We start from the raw sequence: 20568 nt of genomic DNA, 5'->3' as shown, positions 1-20568 counted from the left end.
GCCTCACCTGCTGCCACTCACCACCTCCAGCTGAACCAGCCTCCTCACTGCTCCTGAAACTCGACAAGCTCATCTCCACCTCAGGGCCTTTGCACTTGCTTTTACTCTTGAAAAGCTTTCCCCCCAATCTTCGCACACCTTGCTCCCTCCTGTCCATCTGCTCAGCTCCTTCCTCCTGTTCATTGTCCAGCACACCATACTTGCATCCCCACGAGAAATTATCTTGGGCATTTACCAGCTGTGTGGCCTTGGGCAAGAGACTTACCCTCTCTGAGCTTCCATTTTCTCATCTATAAAATGACGCTGGTAATTTCACCTCTTAGGGCTGAGGATTAAGGGGTTACTGCAATCAAGTGCTTAGAAAAGCCCCTGGGACTTTGCACTACTGAAATGTTTGTTGTTATTATTTCTACAGTTATTTTTTTATTATGCATATATATATGTATGTATGAATGTATGTATTTATGTATATTTAGCCTGTCTCTCTTAACTAGAATGTTGGAGGGGGACATACCTACTACAGACATTTAAAGCCATGAGGCAGTTCCACCCCTAAAGAGGTGGTATCCCTGCACTGGCTTTATCTAAAAGCAGAAAAACCTCTGAAAACATTGTATGTCCCAGTCCTGCCTGGAGCTAATGGGGGATCTGTAGGCAGAATCAGGAAACTTTGGGTTGGGAGAATGCAGGTTCTGGCAGGAAGTTCTGTTCCCCTCTGATTTATCCCTTTCCCTTTTCTACCTGAGAGAATGGCCTCACCCCCAGGAAACAACCCTCCCAGCAGACAATTCCCACGCTGGAACCTGGGAGGGTGGGAAGTTACACTCACAAGGGGTTCCTGTCACCTGTGTGTTTATAAACCCTTGGAGTCCTGACATAATAAAATGACAAGGATTTACAGAAACCTATGAATTAGCAAGGAAAGGTCTTGATCTCTTAGCAAGAATCACATGGGCCCCTGTCAGTGCCAGGCACTGGAGAAATTTGGGACACAGTCCCTCAATGCCCGAGTTGTACCCGTGAATGGTGAGACTTAGGCAGGATCCAGAAGTGTTGCTGTATTATCCTAACTCCATTGTGGGTTCTTTTTCATTGGCTTGCCTTCTTCAGAGAGAATCAGGGCTCCGGGGTCCCTGTGTCGGGCCCCAACCTGTCGACCACCCGGCCGATCCAGCAGGACCTGGGCCGCCAAGATCCGCCGCTGGCTGAGGACATTGACAACATGAAGAACAACAAGCTGGCCACTGCGGAGTCGGCCAGTCCCCATGACAGCCTCGGCCTGCCCCAGAGCCCGGCTAAGATGGGGAACAGCACCGACCCAGGCCCCACTCCGGCCCTACCCGCCACAGCCACCAACCCCCAGAACACCGCCAGCCGCCGGACACCCAACAACCCGGGGAACCCCTCCAACCCCGGCCCCCCTAAGACCCCCGAAAACAGCCTTATAGTCACCAACCCCAGCAGCACCCAGACCAACTCAGCTAAGACTGCCAGGAAACCTGACCACACCACGGTGGACATCCCCCCAGCCTGCCCGCCCCTCAACCACACCGTCGTCCAAGGTGAGACCCCCACACTCGTGCCTCGCCGGGTGGGGCATCCCTAGATGCCGGGCTGGCTGGGCTCAATTCCCAGAAGCTCTGCTGGGTGGCCCTGGACAGTGAGCTCACCTCTCTGGCCTCAATTTCCTCCCCTGGAAAATGGGTATGGACATAGTTCCTAGCCTGCAGAACTGTGGGAGGATTAGATGAGATAATGTGCATACAGCTCCCAGCACAGGGACACACTCGATAGGGTTATCAATATTTCTCCTTCATTCCCTTAAGGGAGCCAGGAAGCCCCCATATTTGAGGAGCAATGGATTTCTCTGATGGAAATTTGGAAATGTGGGGTGGGGGGAGTCAAATGATTGTCTAGGCTCAGTGCTGTCCAAGAGAAACGTCACACAGGCCACATGTCATTTTAAACTTTCTAGTAGCCACATGAAGGAAGGAAGGAATTTAAAAATATAAAAGAAACAGTTGAAATGAACTTTAATAATATATTGTGTTTAGCCCCAAATCTTCTTTATTTATACCCAAAATGTTAGCATTTCAACATGTAATTCATATTTTAAAAATTATTAACGAGCTATCTTGTATTCTCTCATACGTGGTCTTCGAAATCTGGTGTGTGTTTTTCACTTACAACATGTCCCCATTTGCACTATCTGCATTTTGGGGGCCCAGAAGCCACACAGGCCAGTGGCTACCATATTGGACAGCGCAGGGCTAGACTCTTGAGGGTCTGGCAATTTCTGCTCCCATCAGATCAGGATCAGAGAAACACAGGAATTTAAAAATGAACCACTGAGCATGTTATTTCCTAAGAGGATCACAGTAACTCAGTTCCTTCAGGGTCAGTTCCGTGCAAGAGATTTTCATGGTTTTGCTCAACAAATGCTTGCCACGCTCCTACGTCCATCTTGTCATTGTGCCCATTTTACAGATGAAGAAACCGAGGCTCCGAGGGGCTCAGCCTGCCCACGGACACGTAGCTAGGCTAGGCTGCAGAATCGATGCTCAGGAGGGTGGTGGCTACTCACCCCACTCGGGAGAGGGGTGCTTATGAGAAGAAGCCCTCCAGTTTGACTGTGGGAGAACTCAGTGTTTCCATCTGTAAAGTGGGCTGTTGGCATTCACCCTACCTGCCACCAAGTGACAGTATGAAGGTCGAACAGGATGGGGGCAGGTCTGTGTTCATATCCTGTGAGGATCTCACCAGACTCAAGGTTGTAGAGTGGTTGAGAGCACGCACACTGGGGCCAGGCTGCCCGGGGTTCAAATCTCAGCTCTGCGACTTCCTGGCTGTGTGACCTTAGGCAAGTCCCTTTACTTCTCTGTGCCTCAATGTCCTCATCTGTAAAATGGGGATTATAAAGTACCAACCTCATAGGGTCCTGTGAGGACTAAATGATAGAATACGATGCCTGGTACACGGTAGGCACTTTAGAAATGTCAGCCGCATATTGCCTGCTCTGGGAGTGGACAGGAGCCCAAAGACTTGTGGAAAATCCTGGAGGGAGCCCTGTGTTGGTTCTTGTCCCAACAGTGAACAAAAACGCCAACCCAGACCCACTGCCAAAAAAAGAGGAAGAGAAGAAGGAGGAGGACGACCCTGGGGAAGACGGCCCCAAGCCCATGCCCCCCTACAGCTCCATGTTTATCCTGTCCACGACCAACCCGTGAGTATGGCCCGCAGCGAGGGCACGGGGGCCTGGGGCTCCTCCCACTGGGGCGGCAGAAGTCAGGCCAGACAGGGGGTCGTGAGGGACAGTTGCCTCCAAGACCACCATCGGTGCAAGGGGTTCTTTGGGCAAATTGAAAAATGATGCTCCAAGGGCCGGCCGGTTAGCTCAGGTGGTTAGAGCCTGGTGCCGATAACACCAAGGTCCAGGGTTCCATCCCTGTACCAGCCATCCCCCAAGAATAACAAAAAGAAAAATGGTGTTCCTTAAGCCGCATAAGATGAAAATGTGTTATACTTCGTTGGAAGAGATCCTTTCCTGCCACGAGCTAAGAAATTATTGTCACAAATATCCAAATCTACACTGTCTGTGATATGAGAGGCACCCCTAAGAAATGGCTGCCTTGTGCAGTGTTCAACCTGCATAACTGTACATGGCCGCCCTGGACCCTGAGCTCTGCTCCTAACCTCTGCTCTGCAGGGGTGTTGGATTCTGGGCAGATGGTCTCTGAGTTCCATGGCCTTTTGTCTTGGGGAGGGCAATGGAGGATAGATTATTTAGGAGAGAAATTTATTACGTGAATGTCATGGGGCTCAGAGGTTGTTTTAAGATTTCATTTTTCCAAAGGGTTTTTCTTGGAAACCTGATCTCTCAAAATGCTTCATGACAAAGAAGAATTGTGTCAATAAAGCTGAGAGGAACCACTTTCTATAATCTGCCTCTCAGAGACTCATCCTATGTGTTTACTTTTTTACTTAGCTGAGTTATCTATTTTACTAAAGAAACACTTACGTGGCACTTAGTACCAGGCACTGTTCTGAGTGCTTTATAAATTAAGATATATGTTTTGTTTTGTTTTTAAATAACTGTATGGGGTTGGTACTATGTTTATCGCCATTTGACAGATGAAGAAACTGAGGCCCAGAGAGGTGAAGTCACCTGCCCAAGGTCACACAGGAAGCAAGTGGGAAAGCTGGAGTTTGAGCCAAAATATACTGGCTCTAGCGTCCCTGTTCTTAACCACTTAGCCCTGCTGCCATTCCTACAAGCTTATGGCATATTTATTATTAGCTGCATCTAAGGGGTTAAATGGAGTTAAACACGTACTTAAGTATTATGTCATTAACACATTGAAGTTTTTGACAAGGTTTGCAATTCACAATTTCAATACCTAATTTTTTGGAGCCACTGCTGTGTGCCAGGCACACATGAACCCTTTCAGTCCTCACACTCCTGTGAGATAGATGCTATTATTATGGCCATTTTACAGGTGAGGAAACTGAGGCACAGAGAGAATAAATAACTTGCCCAAGGTCACACAGTTAATTTTTTTAAAAAAGGAAAGAAAGAAATCTACTTAACTCATAGATTCCCAATTTTGCTTGACCCTAGGACATTTTATGCATGAAAAACCTTTTTTTTATCTCCTACAGAATCAAGGACAATATTTCTTCAACCCAGCTTGAGAATCAAGATGTTCCAAGAGGGCTGTTGAGGGGTGATAGGAACTTTGATAAACAAAGAATGTGAATGTTTTTCCTAGCTGAATGTTTTTCCTCCTGCCTTCTTGGGGTTTCAGGACCCAGAGAGGACCCCAGCCAAAGGAGCTTGATAGTTTGTTGGGTGTGGGGCACTGGGAGCTGGAGATCTCAGGTAGTGGTAGGTGTCATGAAGAGATTAGAGAATGAAAGGGCTTGTGAGCCCATGGTCTGAGTGGACCTCTGCACACCCACCTGTCTTCAACAGCCTTCGCCGCCTGTGCCATTACATCCTGAACCTGCGCTACTTTGAGATGTGCATCCTCATGGTCATCGCCATGAGCAGCATCGCCCTGGCCGCTGAGGACCCCGTGCAGCCCAATGCACCACGGAACAATGTGAGTCCCCCTGAGGAGGCCCCTTCCCAGCCTATGGGCCACTTTCTCCTGTATCCAAAACGTTCATAGCTAGGGCAGAAGGGATGTCAGGGGCACCCTTGGGCATAGCCCTCATGGCTGCTGGTTGGAAGGAAAAAATTCTGATTCTTTAGGGACACTCTTGAGAGCAAGGTAATCCTAAAGGAGGCAGTAGGTCTGTAAACCTAATGGGGAGAAGGTGACCCAGAGTGGCTGCGGCTGAAAATTGCTGGACACCCTGGTGCGGGAGCGAGACTGGCTGGTGATGGACGTTGTGCGTGATCTGCATGGAATATGCTGAGTCCTCAAGCTCTGGGTGCTCAGAGATGGTCCCCTCGGCAGCCAGGCCTCACCGAGTAGACTTCTCCATTTTGACACGAAGCTTTGAAAGAAAGGACTATTTGCCTCAGAAGTGCAACCTAAACTTGTAGGTTTTTGGAGAACGTCGCTTTGGGGGGACCCAGGGTCTGCTAACAGCTAACAGCCCCTGCTAATTGAGTGCTTGCTATGTTCCAGGCACAACCCAGGCACTTGACATGTGGTTTCTCACTTAACCTGCACAAAAACCCTCCCAGATATCCCCCTTTGACAGATGGGAAAACTGAGGCTCGGGGGTGGTGAGGGTTGGTGAGTGACCTGTCCAGGGTCACACAACAGAATTCCAACTCTGTATCCCCCAGAGCTCCCACTTCTTTTCTCAACCATCTGCATTTATTGAGCACCTAGAGTATGCCGGAGCTGGGCATGCATCACCCCATTGAGTCCTGCCAAGTGGTTGCCCAAACTGAGGCACCAGCAGGCGAGGGGACCTCACCCATGGAGAGGTGGGCAGGGCCCTGATCACAGCACCTGGCAGAGGCTGGACTGGTGGCAACTGCTTCCCCATCTCCCTCCCTGTACAGAGCCCAGGGTGCATTTTCTGCTGGGCAGAGGCTCTGCCACCCTGGCTAAGTAGGTTAGGACCTTGGTGAGCTTGGCGAGCCCCATCCATCAAGTCCGCCTGTAGCTTACCAAGCTTTTTCCCTTCCTTCGCCAGCCTGGTGGGCCCCCTGGGGACCTGATGGGGGAGACAGGAGGAAATAATTAGAACACAGCTCCCAAAGGAAGCTAGTACCTGGGCGGGGCCAAGGCCTTGCTGCAGCCAGCTAGTGTTTCCAGCTGTCTGGTTTCCCCCAGAGGCCTCCAGGAGCCAGGCCTGGGGAGGGGGCATCCCAAGAGGGTTTGCAAAGCCCCTGCCAACTCTAGGAGGGTGCAGGAGCCCTTGCATGTGGCAGGGAGGGCATGGGTGGCCCAGGGTGTAGCTGCAGCTTGCAGGACTATAGGGAACCTGGACAGGGCTCAGACCAGCCCCCATGGAATATTTGCAAAGTGTCGGCTGCCCCGGTCCCCTCCCTAGTCTGTCTGGCAGTTGAAACCTTTCCTCAGAACCCTCCTCCCCTCTACAGGAACACGGTGGCCTCATGCATCTCACACCCCCCTGTAACCACCACCAGAGCAAGAAATAGAACAAAAACGTCCTGACCACATGCGCCTCTTCAGTCCCCCCCTCCCTCTTGCCTTCCTTCCCTCTAGAGCTGAGATTCTCAACTGGGGACAACATCTGGAGACATTTTTGGTTGTCACAACAGGATGGGGGGAGGTGGTGCTACTGGCATCTGGTGGGCAGAGGCCAGGGACACTGCTCACCGCCCTACAGTGCACAGGACGCCCCCATCATAGACAACAGTCCCACCCCAAAGGTCAATAGTGCTGAGTCTGAGAAACCCTGCCTTGGAGGTAACCACAGCCCCAACTTCTGGAATGAGCATTCCTTAGCTTTTCTCATTTTCCGGCCTGCACATGTGTGCACCGTAGACACTAGTGTTTATCTTTGCCTGTTTCTAACATTAGACAAGTGGGATGAATCTCTGCCTCATGTCTGCAACCCAGCGTTGTATCCGCCCAACATTGTTTCCACCCAGCGTTGTAGCCACCCCTGTTGTTGAAGGTAGCAATAGTCATTCTTTATTATGCTGTTTAATATTCAGTGGGTGACATGATTTGTTCATCCATCCTCATGCTAGTGGACGTTTGAGTTGTTTCTGGGTTTGAAAACTGTCACCATACCCCACCCCCCAACATGTGTCCTGGGGTATCTGGACAAGAATTTCTCCAAAGTATAAAACCAGAAATGGAGTTTCTAGGTCAGAGAATTTGCAAGTGGTCAGCCTCCCTAAATGCAGCCGGAATGTTTACTCGATAACACAGAGACACTTGCTCCAGTAGCACATGGGGACTCCAGTTGCTCCATATCCTGTCAACACTTGGTACTGTTGTTGGCTTTTTAATTGGGGAGGTCTGCTGGGTGTGGAGTGGGGTTTTGATTTGTGTCTCTCAGGGATGATTGAAACCCAGCACCTTTTCAGATTAGATTGAGCCGTAGGAAATGCCATTCATATGGATCAAAAAGATCTAAGTACATTCGGCCCTCCATGTCTGTGAGTTCTGCATCCGTGGATTCAACCAACCATGGATCGAAAATACTCAAAAAAAAAAAAAATTACGTCTGTACTGAACATGTATAGACTTTTTTTCTTACTATTATTCCCCAAATAATACAGTTCAACAACTATTTCTGGAGCATTTACATTGTATTAGGTATTATAAGTAATCTAGAGCTGATTTAAAGTATACAGGAGAGCTGGCCGGTTAGCTCGGCTGGTTAGAGCATCATGCTACTCCCAAGGTCCAGTGTTTGATCCCTGTACTGACCAGCTGTCAAAAAATAATTAATTAAAATGAATTTTTTTTAGTTGATCAAGTATACAGAAGGATTTGCATAGGTTATATGCAAATACTATGCCATTTTATATAATGGACTTAAGCATCCTTGGAATTTGGTATCTGTGGGGCTCCTGGAATCAATCCCTCGCAGACATTGTGGCGGGGGGGGTGACTAGGTAGGGTTGAACCTAATTTATTGGTCTTTTGATTTCCTCTTGTCCAACTTATTAAGCTGAGGAGAATTTGATTCACCTTATTTAGCAAGTATTTAATAAGCAACAACTATGAGCCAGGCGCTGAGCTAAACATTAAGGATCGACAATCCCTCCCAGAGCCATGCTGTGCCCACCACCTGAAATGCTTTCCCACCACCAACACCCCCTCTGCAGCAAGATCCTTCAAGCCAAGCCCCTCGCAGCCACCCCTCACCCTGGGAAGTCAGCCCACCCGGCCCCTCTGGTCTCTGACTCCCCTTAAAGCCCCACACATAATGGGAATGTGAGTTGTGAGCACAGAGATCTCAGGGCCCAGCTCCTCATGCATTCATTCAGCAAACACTTCTTGAGTGCCTACTGTATACCTGGCCCTGTACTATGAGCTGGAGATATCACAGTGATGTCCCTGTCCTTGTGGGGGTGACATTCGGGTGGGGGAGATGGACAATGAGATTATTAATGACTATAACAAATAGTTTGTCGGGAGGTGATAAACTCAGGGAAGGAGGAGGAAGGGAGAATCAACTCACCCTGACCAGGGTGTGGCCATGGGGCAGGCAGGGAGAGACTGTGGTGGCCTCCAGTGTTTAGGAGAAACCACATGAAGATGATTTCTCATCCAGGAGGCCCAGCAGGGCGAGGGCACTGGAGGATCAGTCAGCCCTGAACTTCCCTGGGGCCACCTCTAGTCCACACAGGGCTTAGGGAAATTTTTAAAAGGCACCTTTCCCCTTGGTAAGCAGACCATCCTAATAGAGTGATTTTGTTGGGATTTGCTACCATCTGCTGGACAGTTTTATTCACAACTTACAGATCTACACTATAAGACGGGGGTGGGAAGGGCCCTTGTGCGGTGCACGCCCTGCTCAACTGTATGTGGCAGCTGTGTTTCCTCCTCTAGGTAGAGACTCTGCTTCTTGGGGACTTTGCTGGGGGCCTCACACCCCAGTGGACTATGGCTGGAGCAAGCCAATGATCCACTTCCCCCATTGCTTTTACTCCCTGCAGGTGCTGCGATACTTTGACTACGTTTTTACAGGCGTCTTTACCTTTGAGATGGTGATCAAGGTGAGTGAGGAGTGATCCAGGACTCCAAAGGATTCTGAGCCTTCAAGACTGCCACCCTGGCATGGAGGATTAGAAATGCCTAGTGTGTTTGAGGAGCAGCAAGGGGGCCGATATAGCTGGAAGGAATGAGAGAGGAGTGGGGAAAGGAGGGCAGAGAGATGGAAGCAGGGAGGTGATGGGACAGATCATGACTTGAGGGTGGCGGAAAGGACTTTGGCTTTTCCGTACTGGAGGTGGGAGCCATGGAGGGTTGTGAGCAGAGGAGGGACCTGACTCAGCTGTTCGCAGGCGCCCTCTGGTGGCTGTGGGGAGAACAGACTTGGGAGAGAAGCCAGGGAGGGTGGGGGCCTGGGGACCTGGGAGCAGGCAAATTGCACTGGTCCCAGTGGGCGACGATGGGGGTGGAAAAGGATGGTGGCCACAGAAAGGGTGAGAAGCGGGCAGATTCTTGAAAGTTTCAGAAAGCAGAGCCAGCAAGGTTTGCTGATGGATCCAGTGTAAGGTTTGAGACAGAGAGGAATGAAGGAGTACCCCCAGGTTTGGGTCTAAGAACCAGCAAATTAGAGCAGCCTTTCATGAGCTGGGGCAAGAGGGGCTCTCATCTCACGGAGGCTCCTAACTCCCCACCCCGAGGTCCTCTGGCCACTGCCCCATCCTTCCAGGATGAGGCCACATCGGCTCCCGGCCCTCCCCCCAGACTAGAAGGGTGGGTGCCACACCCGAGGGGGTGGGGAGGGGTCTGAGCATCCTCTCTTCTCCCCCAACAGATGATTGACCTGGGGCTTGTCCTGCATCAGGGTGCCTACTTCCGCGACCTCTGGAACATTCTCGACTTTATAGTGGTCAGTGGGGCCCTGGTGGCCTTTGCCTTCACGTAAGTTTCCTCATGAGGCCTCCGCTTGCCTCTTCGCCCCCCGCCCCCAGCCTGGGGCCACCCATTGGATCCAGGGACATGTTCTCAGGGTGTAGAGATGGGGAGCGTGGGCTCTGGGGTGGCGGGAGGCATCAGCATGCCACCAGGAAGAGCTTCGACTGGCTTTTTGCATGACGTCCACCTTCTACCTCCTCACACAGCAATGGGCCTCAGCCACACCACCGACCTCTTGCTGTGCCGCTTTCCGTAGACTAGCCTCACCGGGACATCTCATCCCCCTTCTGCTCCACAAGCTCTGCCCAAACCGCTGTCTCTTTGGGGAGCCCCTAAAAAGACAATCAGAAAATGAATGTGCATGAGAATTCTGAGCCCTGTGCCTGAAGGCCCTGTAGTTGTAGACCTGGTGACTCCCTTGTGTGTCTTTCACTTCTCCTGGCAGTCCTAGGACACTCTGCCTTCTGAAAGGCCATGCATCACCATGCAACTCAAGATGGTGCCCTAGCTGTAGTGGCCATTTCAAGATGGCGCCTGAGTTCTGGGCATCCATTTCAAGATAGTGCGCCAAGGCTTAGTAGCCATTCCAAGATGTCATCTTAGTTCTGAGCATCCATTTCAAGGTGGCACCTGAGTTCTGGGCACCCATTCCAAAGTGGCACCCAAGTTCTGGGCAGGCATTCCAAGATGGCCACTTAGTTGTGGGGAGCCATTCCAAGATGGCACCCAATTTCTGGGCACCCATTCTAAGATGGCACCCAACTTCTTGGCAGCCATTCCAAGATGGCCCCTGAGTTGTGGGGAGTCATTCCAAGATGGTATCCAAGTTCTGGGCAGCCATTCCAAGATGGCACCCTAGTTCTGGGCAGCCATTCCAAGATGGCACCCTAGTTCTGGGCAGCCATTCCAAGATGGCACCCTAGTTCTGGGCAGCCATTCCAAGATGGCACCCTAGTTCTGGGCAGCCATTGCAAGATGGCACCCAAGTTCTGGACAACCATTGCAAGGTGACACCCAAGTTCTTGGCAGCCATTCCAGGATGGCACCTGAATTCTGGGTGGCCACTCTAAGATGGCACCCAAGGGCTAAGCAGCCAATAGCCCTTAGGGCCTTGGGAGTAAATTAACAGTACATTCCTCACATTGTAGACATTTGGAGCAGAATGAAAAGACCTAATAAGCCTTTAATGCAGAAATAAATCTTGGGGGCCCAACCCATCACAGTGGATCATTCCTGGAAAGGAAGGTCTGGGAAAGATCCTCATTCCCATAGTGAGAAATCCAGGGTTCTTCTGTGGCTTGCCTCCTGGCTCCCTCCTTAGCAGATCTGGAGGGGCCTTTAAATGGTCTCCCTGACCAAACAGTAAGGACTTGATTCATCAAGAGGGCCAGAATGGTGGCCCATTTCCAATTTAAAGGCTAAAGTAGACCACTCTCAAGATTCTTCCTTGAGAACACAATGAGGTCAAGTTGTGCTAGAAGAACAGGAAATCTCCAGGGTTTCTGTATAACTCAGAGCTGGGGGAAATGTGCCATAAGGCTGGGGAGGCTGATTGTGTTTCTGACTCTGGCCACACTTTCCCATCCCTCTTTCTCTTTGTCTTCTTTATTCTCTCCTCCTCTTTTCTCTCTTCTCACTTTCTGTCCATCCTCTCTCTGTTTCTTTCCCCTCCTTCTCCCCACTTCCTTCCTCTTTTTAAAGTAATTGGGTATTTATTTGACTATTAGAGCAATGGAAGAGATTGTAAAAAAAAAAAAAAAGTCAAGAGATTTGGCAATGCCATCATTAAGATGTTTTGTAGATATAAATAAATAAGGGCACAAACAAAATACACAGCAAATTAGAGAGGAAAGATTGCCACAAATAAGACAAAGAATTTTTATGTCCTTAATATATAAAAAGCAGTTACAAATCAATAAGAAACACTAACCCTCAAAGGATAAATGGGCAAAGGATATAAACAGAAATTTTGTGAGTGCTGATAACCAATCAAGATGGGGGGTGGGGGAATCAGCCTCATTGGAATTTAGAGAAAAGTAAACAAAAAATAAGATACAATTTGTTTCCAGTCAAGTTAGCACCAATTTTATTTTTCAAAAAAAGATTTTTAGGTAATACACCGCATTTACAAGAATGTAATGAACTGTGTCCCTTTCTCCCTCCATCCTATTTGAGCAGATCCTTCAAAGTGGTGGGTAAGCACCGTGTTAGAACCTGAGAAAATTTAAATTCTGAAAAGCCAAAACATTTTACCACCCTTGGCCTTCAGTGATTCTCTGTCTCTGTCTGTCTGTCTCTCTCTCTCTCTCTCTCTCTCTCGTCCCCCAATCTGCACCAGCTCTGGCCTATGTCTTCAGGTAACCTGATTCTAACAGTCTGCCTCACGTGGGCCATGTGGCCTGGAAATGGCTGACACTCTGCCTTCAGTCGGACACCAGGGGACCTGGTTTTCACCGGGGCTGGTCTTTAGACCGAGGCAGAGCTTAGGACAAAAGAAGGCAAGCTCAGGCAGGCGACATTCCCTCAAGCCCTCTAGGGCAGGGTCTGCCCAGCAGCCCCAAGTCTCCCAGGGCTCAGGAGGTGGCAGCTCAAGAGGGAAGGTGGCAGGTGATTCTGTGAGTCACATACACCTGTCCACACACAATGCCCCCCCTTTGCCAGCTGTGCCCTGGGTGGTGGGTTTTGCCCTCCATGGCCCTCTCAGCGGCCACCACTGGCCATGACACAGCATAGGTGGTATCTGATCCCCTTCATATCATCCCTGTCGTAGCAGACATGCTCCAGCACTGAGGAGGGGGTCCTGCTGTCATCCCTCAAAGTTGACTCTCACAATTTGGGGAGGGGGTGACCTTCAAAAGACCCAGGAGCAAACCCTTCAGCCACTGAGCTTTTGCCATGTTGGGTCATTGTTTACAACATGCTCTGTTTCTAGGTTCTCTGGGGTCACAATTAGCCTCTTCTTTAAGCAAATCTAATCCACAAAAACGAAAAACAAAAATTGTTTTCCACCCCAGATCAATAAGCAGAATGACTCTTTGTGTTACAAAAGAATTCTATCACAGGGAGTTGATACTTTTTGATTTTCAAGTTTTCTTTTTAAATACAGAGTTATATCCCTGCACTGGCCAGCCACCAAAATAAATAAATAAATAAATACAGAGTTATACAAGAGCATTCGAAATTAGCCAACAACTCAGAAATGTGGCAGCCTCCTTGTAGAGTCAAGCTTTTAACCTGTTCTCATGAAGTTGGTACAGGCGTAAAGCCACCCCGCACCCTTGAAAATCCCTGTTTTGAATGGTTTTTAAAATTCCTACACAAGAAAAAGGTCGGGACTGGGTTTTCAGGCCTCAGCAAACTTGCAGGAACTGGGAGGTGTGAGATTCTTCCAGTGGGCTACTGGCAACTTCCAGGGGTTCTTACGGGGTTTTGGAAGACCTGACAGCAGGGAGTACCTTTGTATGATGGGCAAAAGGATGGGAAAAGAGACCCTGAGTCCCCACATCTTTCATGCTGTCCCCACCTCACTGCCAAAAGTCCATCTGGCACTGCTGTTCTTCCCCCAGGGCAGGGCTGCAGGCCCAGCACAGCTGGCCAAGCACCTTGATCAAGCCGCTCCTGCATACCCAGAAGTCAGACTCCCAGAAAACCAGAGAAGGAGCCCTCAAGCTGCTACTTTTTTCCCAAGAAAAGTTTCAGAATCTTCCCCCTGGCTGCAGGTTTCTGGTCTCTTGTCTGAGAAGGTCTCTTGCTCTATGAGGACTTTGCTTACTGTCTTTCTCTGTTACAAGACGGATGTCGCCTTTGAGAGAGTAGAGGATATTCTGAGGGTCTCAGCCTGAGTGCTGAGCCCCGGGTCCTTTGCTTCTCTCCTTTCTGGTCATTTAACTTGCTCAGTCTGTCCTGTGTGCCCAACTCCTCATAGACAAGGCTGAGAACCCCAACAAGTGTTAAATTAACTTTATTGTTTTAGAACAAGGGCCCCCTTCCAAGTCTGCCCATTTTCTGTCTAGATGTGCAAGTTCCTTTACCTGCTCTGTGCCTCAGTTTCCCCATATAAATGGAGAAGCTTAACTTGGTAGTAATGATAGTAATAGCTTACATTTATTTAATTTTCACAATAACAGCATGAGAGTGGTGCTGTTATTATTCCCATTTTGTAGATGAGGAAACTGAGACCCAAAAGAATGTGAGGGAAGTGAGTCTAGCAAGATCACTAAGGTTGGGTTGAGAAGAGCTGCCCATCTGCCAGCCCTGCACATGAAGACTCACAGTCGGCAGAGTGAGACTCTGCAGCCCAGCAGGCCTGGGCTCTTTGGGGCCCTGGGAGAGCCGGGAGATCTAAAGGAAGGGCCATAAAGCCGTTCCCTTCCTTATCAAAAGGAATCTTGCTGTTCCAGCCCTTTGGGGTCAAGGCAAGGATTCTGCCCCAGTGCTGTGATTGTGACCCCGTCTCTGAAATGGGAAAACTATCCCCGTGGTTTCCCAAAGGATGTGTCGAAGCTCTCCTGAAGATTTCCACCCCGCCTGCACCTCCCTGAAATATCTGTGTGTATGTGTCCTGCTCCATCCGGTGTGTCCTGTGTCTACGCGATCACTGTTAATGCACCATTTCATGAGCCATCACACGTTATCACGCTCTGTGCCTGTGCATCGGGGCGGCCAACTGACATTTCTCAGCAGCTGGCGGATCATGGTCCTGCCCTCACTGCCAAGAGTCCATCTGGCGCTGGAGCTCTTCCCCCAAAGCAGGACCGCAGGCTGGCACAGCTGGCAGCGTGCCTTGATCAAGCCGCTCCTGCGCTCTCAGGAGCCAAACTGTCAGGAAGCCGAGGAACGAGCCCTTGGGCTGCTATTTTTTTATCCTCATCCTCAAAACAGCCCCTGCCCCCGAAGGCATTGTTTTTCTCAGGCGTGATGAAATGGAAAAAAGATTAGAGTGCAAGACACACGCACCTGGGTTTGAATCTCTGTCTGCCACTTCCTGGCTGTGTTCCCTTGGGCAAGTGACTCTCCCTCTCTGGGCCTCAGCTTTCTCCTCTGGAAAATGGGCACAATGTTGCTGCAGGCAAATGTGGTGATGTTCAGAAGATACATATTACGCCCAAAGTCAGCAGATTAGGCAAAAATCATTATCACTGAAGGCTTCCCTAATCACCCACCAAGTGCAATCTACACAATTCTATGTATACAATAATCTCTAGATGCACTGAACCTTGAGAACCACCGAGCTAGACTAAGGAAAAAAAGAGAGGGGGAATGTGGAAGAAAATCCACTGGGCATATTTGTAGGCATTTGAACCGTTCCGTGTTTTTAAAAATATCATCAACTTGGCAAAGGGTGGTGGGGGGTAAACTCAGTAGTCTCTGCTTGGCGGTTGGGTTTCCTCCATTCTGCTGGTGGTCGAGTCTTTCTAACCTAGATCTGCGGTCATTGTTGGAGGCTCATATGAAACTGATCTTGGGGCCGGCCCGTGGCTCACTCGGGAGAGTGCGGTGCTGATAACACCGAGGCCACGGGTTTGGATCCTATATAGGGATGGCCAGTTCGCTCACTGGCTGAGGGTGGTGCTGACAACACCAAGACAAGGGTTAAGATCCCTTTACCAGTCATCTTTTTTAAAAAAAAAAGAAAGAAACTGATCTTGAGTTCCAAAGATGAGCTGCGTAAGGAACTGCAGCCAAACGCTGAGAGCTTTCTCCAGGCTCGTGTGCTCAGAGGACCAGGCAGAGTTGCCTCTAATTTCACCTCAAGCTGGAACTCTGCTGACCCGTCCTTTGTGTCTTGAAGAATAAAGCCAAGGTCATGGCTATTGTTCACTGAGTCACCCAGAATCCCACAGGCTTGTTTTACAGATGAGGATAATTAGAGGCAGAGACAGGATTCAAACCCAGATCAGGTCCCCCAACTCTAAACCTGACAACTGTTAAGACATCCCCAAACTGTCCAGCACCAGAACCTCTGGAGAAAAGGGGTTTGTTTCTCCAACTCTTGGCAGTGATTTTCAGGGGCAAAGTCGCCTTTGGTCATTGACGACTCTGGCTGTCCCGCCACTCGGAGATTTGGCTTTCTCAGGTGCTATTCAGCAGTGCCTGGGGCCTGCCGAGGCCGGGGGTCTGAACGGGGGGCTTCCCGATGGAAGGATGAGTGTCAGCCAGAGCCAAGAGCCTGGGGCTGCCACTCCGGTGCCCGGGCGGGGCAGGGGGCTGCTCAGGTGTGCGTGTGCGTATGTGTGTGTCCTGTGTTCTCTTCTGAGGCCACTTACGATCTGTCTCTCCCTCCGACGCCACCTCTCCAGGAGCAGTACACGGTAAAGTTTCTCTCTGTCTCTCTCTCTTTCTCTCATTCTGTCTCGCGTCCTCCACGCCCTGGTGCAGCCACGTTGGTTCAGGGCCTGTTTCCGTGGCCTCGTGTCCTTGCTGCTGTCCTGTTGCTTGGAATGACCAGAACACACTCCCCAGGGAGGAGGATTCTCAAGGGGTCTTGGCCGCTGCCTCTCACCATGACCCCTTGAACGGAACAGAGTGGGCAGGGGTGTCCTCCCCAGGGTCCAGCTTCAATAGGGCAGACAAGCTAGGGTGGGACGGTTATCAGAGCAATGAAGGTCTCCAGCCTCCCACATGAGAGAAGTGTTGAAAGTCCAAACAGCCAGGAACGGGGCTCTGGAAAAAGGAAGTAACCACTGACCCCCGAGGAGCATCTCCATTCTCAGTAAAGTAGTTGGCAAATCTGGTTGTTTTCTGTGAAATCATAAACTCCCCTCGGTGCCTCAAGAAATAGGATTTTTTTCTCAGTCTCTCCAGGGAGAGAGAGATACTTCCTGGGAGAGAGAGCCTTGAAACAGCCATGGAATCATTTTCACATGGGGGTCCACACGTGCCCATGGAGGTGTGTTCCCAAGTGTCAGCCACTTGGCGCATGAAGATTTTAGCCAGCTCCACATGCAACCTGGACGTCCACTAGCTTGATATTTTTTCCACCAACACATAACTAGACTTAAATTTAGTTTTGAAAGGGAACTTTACATCACCCTGATTACAACGAGTAATGCTAACCTTAGGTAGAACCACACTGCAAAAGTGAATCCAATAGGAAGGAAACAGCATTGTTGTATTTGAGCTGGGTTCTTTGCTAAAAGGGAATTAGTGCGTGTTAGAGAAGCGTTAAAGACCTGTTAGCATCTAGCAAGACTTCCTCTGTGATAAAAGCAGAGTGTCTGGAAGACACTTGAAGAAGCAGCAGCCGTTTCCCTGTGTGATCCAGTTATTAATTCTGTGTCCCTGTTCTGCTTAAAATTATCTCCGTGACTGTCCCCATGTGTCTCATGCTTGGAGGGCACAGCCTTTAGATAATAGTGATGATGTTGGTGTAAAAAGGAAAAAAACGTATTCAGACATATGTCTCTCTGCCTGGTGGTTTAAAATCCAATTCTCCCCTTTATTCCCTGAAAAACGAGAGAAAAGAACCCTTAAAAAGCAAGTGGTGTGAAGAATAATGTTTTTACACCTGGATACCCAGACAAACAGTGGTGGGAGTCTCTGGGGCAGCTCTGCCCATGACCCAAGAGGTAAATATAGGGGGACATTTGCTAGGAGACTCCCTGACCTCCAGCAAGGACTTTGACCTGGATCTATTCACACATGTCCTGAGACCACACACCAGATGCAGCCTGGGGGCTGGGACAAGAACCAGGATTAAAGGGGAAATTAACACAAAGAAGAACAAATCACAATGTGAGTCTCTGAGTTTCCTCTCTAAAGCCGGCAGCCAAAGACAGAAACAAAGTTGACTCCAAAACAGCAATAGGAGCTGGCAGAGCCCAGAGGTGAACAGTCGGGGGGGGGGGGGGGGCTGTCAGAGGAAGGGACGTTGAACTTGGGCTTTGAGGGCTGTGTAGTTCTGTGAATGGAGAAGTGGAGGAAGGGCATTTCTAGCAGCAGGAACAGTATATGCAAAAGCAGACAGGAGAAAAAAAAAAGAAGCCGACAGAGGCAAAAGACTGCAGCTGGGGTTTGGGGTGTGTAGTAATAAAAGGGAACAGAAAGATAAAGGTAAGTTGGGTTAGATTTCCAAGAGCCTTGAATGTCGCACCAAGAAGTTTGCACTTGCACTTCTGAGAGTTCAGATGCTCCACAAGGATTCTGAGCAGGAGAGAGACAGGATCATTGGCTCTGGTCACTGTGTGCAGAAAAGAAGGAAGAAGAGAGAGACTGGTGGTGGGGAGAAAGTTTGGAGGTGGGTGGTGAGGGTCTGACCTAAGATGGTGGCCAGGAACGGATGTGGGATGTTTAGAAAGGTGACCCATTGGGGAGGGGATGGAGGCCCCAGTTGAATGGGACTCTCAGATTGCTGGCTTGGGCAACCAGGTGGGTGGTGGGTACCATGAACCACAAGCCCTTGATGGCCACACCCAATGTTCTTCTCTTGAGGAGCCTGAATCACGGTTGGCTAAGGGTGTCATGGCATGCCTGGGGCGGCAGACCCTGGACTGAACCTCTCTGTGCCACTTTGGCAAAGATGAGTTACAAAGATCCTTGGAAGAATGAGGCAGACACTGCAGCAGTGGTCAACATCTGTGTCCAAAAGCACCAGCGTCTGGTTATTTCCTCTCCTGTGGCCTCAGGGTATAATGGGGGGAGGGGGCGATAAAGGCCACTTTAAGCATCTTTTTGAATCTGTTTGGATGGGAGGGGGAGAGTCTCATTTTCTTAGAACCCACCAATACCACCTTTAAACAGGGTGCACAGGGGATCCCCAAACTCCCAGACCAAGGGCTTTTCTGAAAAGTAGCTGTGCAGGAATTGAGGAAGGTACAGCTAGGTCCCCTGTGCACAGTCTGAAGGCCACCCCTTGCAGCTACTCAGGCCCAGCCAGATGGTGGAGGGCCCTGCATAAATCCTGAAACCAGAGCCACAAAAAGCCATCTGTTCACTGGCTCCCGAGCCCAAATTTAGCAGGTGACTCGGACCGCTCTTCACCAGAAAAGTCAGGGCTGTGCCAGGCTCACTGCAAACTCCTAGGCCTGGGAGGGTGGGGTCGCTTGGAGCTGTGAGCTTCTCCCCACCCAGCCTGACCTCTGCTCCCTGTCTTCCCATCTGCCCTCCCTAACATCCTCCCACAGTGGCAATAGCAAAGGAAAGGACATCAACACGATTAAATCCCTCCGAGTCCTCCGGGTGCTACGACCTCTTAAAACCATCAAGCGGTTGCCAAAGCTGAAGGTGAGATTGGGGGCTGTGGGAGGGCCTGTCAGGGTTACCATGTACAGTCAAGCAGGTTGCACACTGCTCAAGGACACCACGTTGAAGGAAGTTCTGATAACATTGCAGACATCACGCATTATATGGATATATGTATTATTACAGCTTTCCAGCAGATGGCAGTAAAGTGAGCTGCCCTAACAAAATCTGTATTCTATGGCAATGTTCCATTAGATGAAATGTCTCTAGGGTAGGATTCCTTTTCCTAATTCACATGAAGGCATCGTATGGATAAAACAGGGCATAAACATAATCTGGGAAGCAGAAACTAGGTTTCTCATCCCACATAACCTTTCACTTTTCACCTACTTGTTCTAGGCTCCAACATCTCCCGTTCCAAAAAAGCATGAACCAGCATTTCCCAAAAGTTTATCATTCCAAAAAGAACACAAACTGTAGTCATTCCAGCCCTCCTTTTCAAATTATGCTCCTAGATTATACCTATATTATTAATTATACCTATATTGTATCTTACATAACATGCTTCTTTAAATCAAGAGACTTTGTTTTTTACTTAGGTGAATTTATTTTAAAAGGAAATGTTATGTCACGTTTCTCAAGTTGAAAAACCAGAGACCGCTGTTAATAGAAGGTACAACTAAGTATCTGTTCAAAGAAAAAAAAGATCGTGTTATTAAAATCTAGCCAAATGTGTTTGCCTGCCAAAGGCTTTGAGGGGTAGATACTTGCTCTTTCTTGGTTAAAAAGGAAAAGTATGGGTGTTAGCTTTTAACATAGCAGCGACTAAGCAAGACTTTTTCCTTCACTCAAAAGGATTGAAAGAGAATTGGAGAGGGAGTAACGTTGTTACCGTGCGATTCATTGTTGGGATCCGGTATCACCTAACAGTATCTCTGAATTCCCATTGAGGGCGTGTGCTCCCAAGATTGTGAAAATATTGATAACAATGTCCCTTTTTTACCGATGAAAGTTAAAAGAAAGGAAACGGGGCTGTCCTTTGGAAGTGAAAGCTGGCCTAGCAATCCATGGAATGTCAGCAGTATTCGATTCAGTGATTCCTGTCCATTTTCTGGGTCACAGCCCCCTTTGAAAGTCCCATGATAGCTATGCACCCTCTCCCCTGGGGAAACCTTGCTATCATGTCTGTAGATTTCATGATGCCCACTGTGGTTAGAACCGATTGTGATTAGACGCAGAGTGGAACTCTTAAAAGGTCAAAGAGAGTCCAGGAGCCCTGGGCACTGTCCAAAGAGCAGAACTGCGATTAGTGAGGTGGGAGACATTTGAGGCCAGGACCCCCCGCCTTCTCTGG

At 49.4% G+C, this 20568-nt stretch overlaps 1 protein-coding gene across 3 annotated transcripts in view; it reads left to right on the top strand.

Annotated features, from left to right (window-relative positions):
- The window catches only part of CACNA1A (calcium voltage-gated channel subunit alpha1 A), a 229580-nt gene that overhangs the window by 162843 nt on the left and 46169 nt on the right, over positions 1-20568 (top strand). For all 3 annotated transcript variants that reach the window (XM_063110743.1, XM_063110744.1, XM_063110742.1), the window contains exons 20-25: positions 1111-1562; positions 3091-3223; positions 4973-5102; positions 9107-9166; positions 9934-10040; positions 19157-19256. In XM_063110743.1, coding sequence (XP_062966813.1) covers positions 1111-1562; positions 3091-3223; positions 4973-5102; positions 9107-9166; positions 9934-10040; positions 19157-19256 — 982 coding nt within the window. The remainder of the gene's footprint in view (positions 1-1110; positions 1563-3090; positions 3224-4972; positions 5103-9106; positions 9167-9933; positions 10041-19156; positions 19257-20568) is intronic.

This window comes from Cynocephalus volans, chromosome 10 (genome assembly GCF_027409185.1).
Source record: "Cynocephalus volans isolate mCynVol1 chromosome 10, mCynVol1.pri, whole genome shotgun sequence".
Lineage (NCBI taxonomy): Eukaryota > Metazoa > Chordata > Mammalia > Dermoptera > Cynocephalidae > Cynocephalus > Cynocephalus volans.
This window is presented reverse-complemented; position numbering and strand designations above follow the sequence as displayed.